Source organism: Dendrobium catenatum, unplaced genomic scaffold (genome assembly GCF_001605985.2).
Source record: "Dendrobium catenatum unplaced genomic scaffold, ASM160598v2 fragScaff_scaffold_231, whole genome shotgun sequence".
NCBI classification, from domain to species: domain Eukaryota; kingdom Viridiplantae; phylum Streptophyta; class Magnoliopsida; order Asparagales; family Orchidaceae; genus Dendrobium; species Dendrobium catenatum.
The window spans coordinates 2442968-2453186 of record NW_021318693.1 but is presented as its reverse complement, the minus strand read 5'-3'; the positions used below and the strand labels follow the sequence as shown (position 1 = coordinate 2453186).

The window sequence follows — 10219 nt, the reverse complement described above, 5'->3', positions numbered from 1 at the left end:
TTCGGCTCCGTTGCTTTCGCAGGAGGTGTAGGGATTGCAGGCGTCGCTTCTAATTAATTTACTTAAGTATTAATAATTTAAATTATATTAATTAAGTTAATCAATATTAGAAGCGAGTAGGGTTGCCTTTCATCTTCTCTTTTCGTTGTTGCTGTTCGGCTCCGTTGCTTTCGCAGGAGGTGTAGGGATTGCAGGCGTCGCTCTTCGGCTCCTTCGTGGCTGTTCGCCTTCGCTCCTGCGACGACTTCAACCCGGATCGGAAGTTACGACATTTTGATCGGAAGCAAGAACGGGAGCTCTCTGGCTGTGAAGGTAACTTTCTCCCTTTCGCGCGCTTCTTCGGGTAAATCCCGCTCGGATTTACTAAATCCGGCTACCCCTCGGATTTACTAAATCCCGGATTTAAGCTGTATATCCGTAAATCCGGGATTTACTGAATCCCGGGATTTAACGCGCGCACAAAAACTGTTTGGCTGGATTTAGCGTAAATCCCGCTGTAAATCCGATACCAAACAGCCCCTTAGACTGCTGCTTTTTCCGAGCTATTTTCTGGAACTTACCAGGACCAACCTATCACAAACCGGCATGGGCGAAACTAGCGATCGTAGCACAGAAGATGTAAGTGAATTAAAGGAGCTGGGTGAGGACATCCGAGCTAGGAAGAAGAAAAGATTACGAAATGATCTTATCAGTTCGACAGATAGGCGTGGTATCTGCTACTTCAGTCGGGTTCCACCCCACTTGGATCCGGCTAGCCTCCGCCAAATCCTCTCTAAGTTTGGAGATTTACAAAGGATATACCTCGTTCCCCAAGGTAACATGCTATTTTTCTTTTATCATTCTTGTTTAGGTGTTTCTCAAAGTCAAAACAAATAATATTGCTTGATCCCAAATATTAATTCAGGAATTATTATTATTTTAATTTAATTTTTGCATGGTTTAACCATGTTCATCTAATCATCTCATTTTGTATTAGTGCTTGGAAGGAGATGCAAACTAATAATCAAGGGGCTTCTTGGTCCTAGGAATTAGGAATGTACTGTGTTTCATTTCCCACATTTTAACTTTTTTTTAATGTTTAATTTAAAGAAAACAAAAGAATGGAAAGTCTTGAATGATTTTAATACTCGAAAACTTCCATGACCTATGAATTTGGAAATTGCCTGAATTTTGTAATTTCCGTATTCTACGCCATGCTCGCTTTGTCTTTGTTGCTGGCGCCCACACTAACCGTCGCCCCATTGCCCTTGTCGTCACAACCCTCGTTGTGCATGCCATTGCTTGCGCCTGTTGTGCTGCTCGATCTTTGCCATTGTTTGTGTACTTGCACTCGTCAGATCACTCTTGATGTACCAATATTTGCGTAGAATGCTTGCTTATTGTTGTCCCCCTCTTCATAGTTTGACACATTTAAAATATATTATAAAAAAATATTTTATTGCATTTGATTTGTATATAACCAAACAACTGCATTTTCAAAATACATGTTTTTTACAAACATTCATCAAATAGTCCTCAAGTACTTTTGCTTATCTTTTCTCTGTTGGTTCTTCTATTTGTCAAAATGCATCATTGATTAACTAGGTGTTTCTAGTTTTGCACTCCAGGATTGAATTATGGAAATTGCATGTCTTGTTATGAAAATCCAAATTATAGTTCTGAACGTGATTGCTTAAAAGATCATAGTAAAGAAATTGCTTAAAAGATGCAGAAACTTATAATATTTTTTCACCATGAAACTATTAATTCTTGTTGAAATTAGACAAAAAGTAAACATATGCAGTACAATAAGGGTGTGGAGCGCAAATTAGGATTATGTGAAGTCTCATCTATTTGACCTGGAATTTGAGTTTGCATGAACTTCTTTGGGAATCATGGGTGATGGGCTATCCAATGACCATGCTTGGTGCTTTTCCGAATGAAATGAAACTATATATATATATGACCTAATAGAATTATTTTAATTGTGAGAAATAATTTTGGAGAGAGTAATCAGCACATTAATAGTGAATTTCCAAGATCCACTACATTTTAAATTCTAAAATCTTGCAAAATAGATTGTGTAAAAAAGCATACTTAAACTAATTAAATTTTTAGTATGTTAGCTTAGGTAGAGTCAAATATTTTCTTTTGTGGATTAAATCTTTGTTACCATCCATGCTTTCATCTCCTTTAATGGATATTCAATCATGTCTCCTTGCCTCAACAAAATTTACTACTCTAGAATTTGAACATCTTGCATCTATGTTTTATTAAACTCGTTTTCTATGCATGTCCATGTTACTAAATATTGCCGCTCTTTTCAAATTAAGCCCATGTCAAAATTTCAGCATAATAAATTAACTCATCTCTAGTGTTTAAATCAAGAGCTATTGCCTCTTCATTCATGGCAAGGTGCTTGCCTCATTTCTTGCGCCTCAATCTAAGCATTTGCCTAATATTCTTGATTGTGAGATTTGCAAGGTCCTTTGGCCTTGCTTCGCAACGCCATACCTTGTATGGGAGTCTAGGCTAGTGCTTGAATCACCAAGATTAAGAATCATGGAGTTAAACTAGATGGTTTTGCCACAGTGAAAGCATGGTAAAATTGTATTAAATTTTAATTCAAGCACTTTTGATTCCTTTGTTTTTTGTTAACTTAATGAGTTTTCATAGGATTGTTATATAAAATGACTTTTGCTACTTAAGTTGCTGTTACAATTCATAGAATTGGAGAAGGGTAAAAATACCTTCTAATTATTATACAAAATTATCCCTATTTATAGATCTATACAAGATGTCTTAATAAAGAAACAAATAACTTCTAATTGATACATAATTGCCTCAATATAATCCTTCCTAATTCAGCTACCCAAATATAGAAGGATATTGACGTGATCCAGGTGAGCCTCCCACGGATTCTCATCCTGACCGTGGGATCAAATGCCAAGGGATGACTGAGATTTTGACAGTTGCCATAGTTAATGGTCGATGTTTTGTAAGGACTTAAAACTTGCTAGAAAGTATATGCTACTTTTAATCCAACAAAATATTTGTTTTTATTCCGTCAGAATTATTCAAAAGTTTTTTTTTTTTACCTGAAGTTGCAAATTTGGATGCTCTTCTTTGGAGATTGCATGGATTAGAATGGCTGGGAGATTTTTACTACTATCAACTTTTGTATGAGTTGTCTATTTGCTCAACTATTTGTAGTTGTTTGTTATGTTTTAAGAGCACACTCTTCTATTAATGGGCATGCTCACCTCTGTAGAGTCAAGAATGCGGGTGCGATTTCTCCCAACCCTAGTTCAAACTTTTCCTTGGATATCTTCATTTTAATTGATGTACTCTAACATTTTGGGTATTTCTTGAATAAAGAAAGGGATGAGGATGATCGAGTTTCACGTAAAACTGTGAAATTTTTGTTTTGTTTTTTCCCGTAATCAGTAATCACTTCAAGACATGTATATCATGTGTTTTATACAATTTCGTTTTGATTATTGTTTGATTTTTTTTTTCACTATAATTTTTCAATCACATGATGCTAATCAATTTAGCATATATGGTAGATCATAATGCCCAAGTACAACGTAAGCAAGTTCGTGGGTTTCGAGGAAAACAATTTTCAGAAGGGTAAGTAGTTCAACATCTCTCCCTTTTTTCTGTGGCTTGGATAGATTCTTTGTGATGCTTTAATTTGTAGAACCGAATTTGTTTTCCTATGCACATCCATTCTACAGTGTTTCTTTCTTTCTGCATCCTCTGAAATATAGCAGTTTTAGTGGAAGATATTTATTTTATATTTATTTGACCACCGAGATACTCAATTGATGAAATCAGCAGTTAGCCATCAGATTAAAAATTTTTGGGTAGAAGCTAGCAAATTAACAGTTGAATTGGAAATTCAATAAATAGTATTTATTTAAGTTCTTTTTAAATATAATAATTTTTTACTTGAGCTTATCCTAGTTTGTTACTATTTTTAGAGGAACAACTCGTATAAGTATTGGATCTCTTGATTTTTATCTATTTGAATGTTAGTTACTTTTTATTTATTTATCTATTGCCCTATTTCTGATATAACGATTCAATGCTCAGTTGGGTCGAGTTCGCTGATAAAAGCATTGCCAAAAGAGTTGCTAGGATGCTAAATGGTGAACAAATGGGTTTGTGTTCTCATATTGTCCTATTAAGTTGAACTGCCTATTTATGACTCTGTTTTATGGGCAAATTATTTAGCATTTTCAGGTTTGCGTAGTATTATATAGAGAAAAGTAAAATGTTATCTTTTTTTGTTATTTTGAAATCTTAATATTTGTAGTGCTTTGTTTCTATGAATTCATGAGAAGAGATATATTTGATGTTCCTCTTATAAGTTAATTAGCATCCATGTTTTTCCAATTATTTTGGGATTGGCATTTCAAACCCTTATGCTATCCAATCCTATTTAAAGAGATTAATTCATGATGCCTTTTTATGTTTTCAATTCATATCTCATTTTGCACATTTCATATGTTGGAAAGATGTGCTTGTTGTCACACCTCATTTTTAGCCCCTCTAACAACCATGAGTAGTAAAAAAGGCAAAAAATCTAGTCAGACATATTTCTAGAAACATCTCCCATAACTTTCTTTCAAACATGAATCAAGTGAGTAGAAAATTAGTTTGCTTAAATGGTCACAAAATATATCATATCCTTCAATATATTCATCATAATTATTGATACAAAAGCGTGCATAATTTAAATAATCAGAATTGACTACATAGCTGCTAATAATTTGATATCAAATTTATACATACAAAAAGCCTTTAATTTACATAATATACATTCTTTTTGTATTACATAAAAAACAATACATTTATCCATAATACTGAGGGACATATGACTATGGTCCCACTTGCTCATTTTTCTTTCCTGGAAAATGATCATTGTAATATTTAATGAGCTAAATTCTCAACGGAATAAATAATTTTAACATAATCAAATATACATAATATAAATAATAATTTGCATTTTGGTACATTATCATGAGTATTCATGCTTGTAGATATAGTTAGCTTAATTTATTGATAAACTTAAAAAAAAAACTTGCTTTGATACTTAAATAAATAAAATACTTAATTTTAAAGAGCATGAGCATCTTTAAGAAAATGCAGTGCATCAGTCAAGTTTTAATTCATTATGAGTATTCTACTTTTCAAATAAATGTATGAAATTTTGTATCACATTCATTTTCATTATTAGTAATTATTTTTCGTAGAATTTTCATATAATGCATGGAAGCTTTTGATACATTTATATATTATTGGTCCTCATCTAGCACATTGTCTTTAACAATCATTGATAAAGATTGGACAATTCAATATAACAATTATTTATAATCTCTTGATCTCAATGTTGTACCTTATAGTGCCAACTTTCTAATATCAAGTGTCGAGAATTATCTTTTTCTATATGGAGGCTCATCTTGCAAAACTTTTACGGCTCCTTATGCAGGCCATATAGCATGCAAACTTATCTCACATGGCATGATCTTTCATTGTTTTTTTTTTTTTTAAAATTTAATATCATTATCATTGGCATTTAAAATTACTTAGCATTGTGTCAAACATAAACTTGATATGTAAAAGTCAACATCTATGTATTTAAAGAAATATTGTATTCCATTTAATAATCTTATGAATTGAATTAATTAGAACTATTTTTAATTTTTAAAAATAGACGGGTCTATAAAAGTACATTAAACTAGTTGATATCATCATGCCATGTTCAATATGAAGAAATATATTGCATGGACATAATGATTAAATGGAATTATAAAAATTAACAAATATTAGGTCTAAAAATAATTTGATCCTAATATTAGATTGAGTATCTGATGTAGGCAAATGGGGGTTCAAAACATTTCCATTGTTTTTTGGACTTGGCAAGCTTTGGGTGAGCTAGTTAATTGGGTTCTTTTGGTCTTTGGGCTGCTAGTTGCCTCTCGGGTTAGGCCTTGGCTGCTTGGGTTTGGGTTATGTTCTTTGGAGACTTCTTGGTTCTAGCTCATAAATGCTTGAGCTGATATTTAGCTCATTAATATGAAAAGGTATTCTTTATGTTAGCTCATTAAGTGGAGCTGGTTTCTTGCCTTTTCCCCTCCCTTTGTGTCTCCTCGATTTCTTCCTGTGCTGTTTCCCATGGCTATTTCCTGCCCCTTCCCGTGGCTGTTTCGTTTCCCCTGCTCTGTCCTGGTTTCCTGGGCACCCGCTCCTTTCCCGTGGCTGCTTTTACCCGGTTCATTGTGCTGCTGGTCTGGTTCCCCAGATGCTGCCTTTTCGGTTTCTTCCCTAGCTGTTTTCCGATGGCTGCTTTACCCGGTTCATGTGCTGTCTTTTCAGGTGCTTTTTTGGGATTATTTCTGGCCTTTTAATTGGCTTAAAGAGTGTTATGGTGGCTATTTGTCTGCTCCTTTTATCCTATATATAGGAGATTTTTGTGGTTGTTCTAGAGAGTTTTTAGTGTGTGTTATGACTGATTTTTGGGCATAAAAACCTGAGGGTTTTTTTCTTCTTTGGGAATAGCTTGCGAGCTATGTCCCCCATCTCTTCTCCTCTCTATAGCTTGCAAGCTATATTTCGTCTCGGCTTCTAATCTCTTTCGTCTCGTTGCAAGTGACCACCCCATCTGTATCTTTCTTCTCGACGAATGCAAGCTCCTTTAGGTGTCTTTATTTTGTGTTTGTGTCAAAGTTTGTAAGAGTCTTTTATCTTATAAAAATTATTGTATTTTGTCTATTTTTGGGTATTTTATGTATTTTTTTATCCTAGGAAACATTTTTTCTTGCAAGCAAAAATTAGATTTTTTTCTAATTTCTTGCTTGCATCAATTTTGTAACAGAGCAAGTTAGTATATCCTAGGTTTTGGTGTCAAGTTAGTTGTCATGTGAGTTTTGTTTGTGAGTCATGTTAGTTTTAATTATAGGTTTTGTTGAGTCTTGGTTGTATCCATTAAATGATCGATCCTGAAGTCAACAACAGGTTCATTTACAATGCTCAAGGTAAAGTTGATATTTTTAAATCACCTTTCTTCGACTTTGTTCCAGAGATAGATCAAAATGTGGAGGAATATGTGGATAGAATAATTTTTCAACTTGTTGCCATCATCGAGGAGCAAATTTCTTCTGTCCATTGGATGATTGTCGCTAAGGAAAAGAAATCTTCCGAAGATGAAAATCAATTTTCTTTGCAAGCGACCTCATTGGGAGATGAGTTCTTTCAACCGGAGGAGAATTGCTGTAGGCAAGGGGGGGGGGGGTCAAAACATTTCCATTGTCTTTTGGACTTGGCAAGCTTTGGGTGAGCTAGCTATTTGGGTTCTTTTGGTCTTTGGGCTGCAGGTTGCCTCTCGGGTTAGGCCTTGGCTGCTTGGGTTTGGGCTGTGTTCTTTGGAGACTTCTTGGTTCTAGCTCATAAATGCTTGAGCTGATCTTTAGCTCATTAATATAAAAAGGTATTCTTTATGTTAGCTCATTAAGTGGAGCTGGTTTCTTGCCTTTTCCCCTCCCTTTGTGTCTCCTCGGTTTCTTCCTGTGTTGTTTCCCGTGGCTGTTTCCTGCCCCTTCCCGTGGCTGTTCGGTTTCCCCTGTTCTGTCCCGATTTCCTGGTCGCCTGCTCCTTTCCCGTGGCTGCTGTTACCCGGTTCCTTGTGCTGCTGTTCCGGTTCCCCAGCTGCTGCCTTTTCGGTTTCTTCCCTAGCTATTTTCCCATGGCTGCTTTACCCGGTTCCTGAGCTGTCTTTTCAGGTGTTGTTATGGGATTATTTCTGGCCTTTTAATTGGTTTAAAGAGTGTTATGGTTGTTGTTTGGCTGCCCCTTTTATCCTATATATAGGAGATGTTTGTGGCTGTTTCAGAGAGATTTTAGTGTGTTATATGACTGATTTTTGGGCATAAAAACCTGAGGGTGTTTTTCTTCTTTGGGAATAACTTGCGAGCTTTGTCCCCCATCTCTTCTCCTCTCTATAGCTTGCGAGCTATATTTCATCTCGGCTTCTAATCTCTTTCGTCTCGCCGCAAGTGACCACCCCACCTGTATCTTTCTTCTCGACGAATGCAAGCTCCTTTAGGTGTCTTTATTTTGTGTTTGTGTCAAAGTTTGTAAGAGTCTTTTATATTATAAAAATTGTTGTATTTTGTCTAGTTTGGGATATTTTATGTATTTTCTTTTATCCTAGGAAGTGTTTTCTTCTTGCAAGCAAAAATTAGATTTTTCCTAATTTCTTGCTTGCATCAGTATCTTGCTTGGACTATAGGATATTCGGGACAAATTTCTTGATTTCTATCGCCTTGACATCTTGTCCTTTTGTAAACCACCTAAACAATGATTTTTTTTAATTTCAATACAAATTCTTAAATTCATCACTCAAAATTAGATCAATTAACCTAAAAAAATATCTCCTTGTTCAAGCTTTGAAGCCTACTATTCTTGAAATTATTCTCGATTTGCAGAAAGAAATGCGAAAAATAGGATTCTTAAAGTTTTCTAATGTCTTCTTCACCTTTTCTTCTTCTCTTCCTCTTCTTTTTCTTCTTGTTTTCTTCCATTCTTCTTCCCATCTTCTCTTCATCCTTTTTATTTCCTCCACTTCTTCACTTCTCCTTTATCCTTCTCTGGTTCAACTTACCTACTTATTCTGCCTCTAGCTACGGTAACGAGATAGATAAAAAGTGTTAAATGCTTCAATTTAGGATGTATATAAATAATTATAGATATTTAAGTGCAATCTATAATAGCTGTCTAATTACCGGGTAACTGTAGGTCATGTATTTGTTTCGAAATGCAGGAATTGCTTTAGTAGATTTGCTACTGCTACAATAGCGTTAAATAAAAAGTCTGGGATAATAGTTCTATTAGAAAAATTTTCAATAAATATTAATATTTGCATTATTTATGTATACTTCTATATATCTCAAAATGAAATTTAGAATTTTATAAAATAATTTAGATGATTTTTTAAATGTGCGAAAAAATGTGGTTGGAAAAATTTTTTGGTTATACATTTTTAAAGTTTTAGGTATTACGCATGCATTAGTTGTGTTGAAGTTATTTGGATTTTGGAAAATAAACTTCTAAATTATTGCATGGAAAGTAATTATTAATTGAAACATTTTGAGATATTTACTTCAAATAAGCTTTACTCTGGTTAATATTGTATTGCAAGGAATGTTTTCTTTGATGTCTTGGACCCATCAAATTACCTGGATAAAATTGCCACCCTTAACTCTTGCATGTGGAATGCTCATCTGTTAATACAAATCATGTGGAATGCTCATCTGCAATGTATCTTGCTTTCGTATGTTTTTTCTTTGTTTCCCTAATTGCAATCTATTATTCTGGGGCTGATTTCGCCCAGATTTTGGCTTATTTCTCGCTGTTTTGTCTCCAATTAGTAATAGGTTTGCTTGTGAACTCAAGTATTCCCTTAGGGTTGCTTGCGAACTCAAGTATTTCCTGTTGACCTGCTGAATGAAACAATAAAAAAAAGAAAAAAAGATCGTGCGTACCTGTTGTCGCCATCCTTCACACGTTCGAACGTCGCATCCCGCACGTCGTCGCCTTTCTCCCCACGATCTCCTCTTCTAGTCGTTAAAAGTCCGAAGAAATGAGGCCTTCGGCCTCTGGCTTTTTCTTTTCCCTCTCTGGTCGCTCGGCTTCGCTCCTTCGGCGACTTCCCTTCCTGTTGGATCGGACGTTATGACGTTTCGATCGGAAGCAAGAACAGGAGCCGCTCGGTGTGAGGGAAACTTTCTCCCTTTCGAGCCGTTTCTTCGGCTTCTTGGTTGTCCGACGTCGCTCCTTTGACGACTTCCTTCCTGTCCAACCAGAAGTTACGTCATTTTGTTCGGAAGCTGGAATGGGAGCTTGCTCGTGTGGAGATAACCTTCTCCCTTACGTGCGCTTTCTTCCTTCCCCTCCGACGCCGTCCGACTTCGCTCCATCTCCGACCTTCCTTCCTATCTGATCGGAAGCTGAGACATTTTGATCGGAACAAGAACGGGAGCTCACTGTGGAAGGCAACTTTCTCCCTTTTATGCTTTTTTGGTAACCTTCTCCCTTACGTGCGCTTTCTTCCTTCCCCTCCGACGCCGTCCGACTTCGCTCCATCTCCGACCTTCCTTCCTATCTGATCGGAAGCTGAGACATTTTGATCGGAACAAGAACGGGAGCTCACTGTGGAAGGCAACTTTCTCCCTTT

At 35.7% G+C, this 10219-nt stretch overlaps 1 protein-coding gene across 3 annotated transcripts in view; it reads left to right on the top strand.

The window, feature by feature from the left end:
- The window catches only part of LOC110104207 (pre-rRNA-processing protein ESF2), a 16426-nt gene continuing 6207 nt past the window's right edge, over positions 1-10219 (top strand). The window contains exons 1-6 of one of the 3 annotated variants that reach the window (XM_028693113.1): positions 1-50; positions 155-161; positions 202-312; positions 517-814; positions 3549-3612; positions 4078-4145. In XM_028693113.1, the coding sequence (XP_028548946.1) occupies positions 586-814; positions 3549-3612; positions 4078-4145 (361 nt within the window). In that variant the 5' untranslated portion in view covers positions 1-50; positions 155-161; positions 202-312; positions 517-585. The other 2 variants (XM_020833204.2, XM_020833205.2) reach the window with 2 other exon arrangements.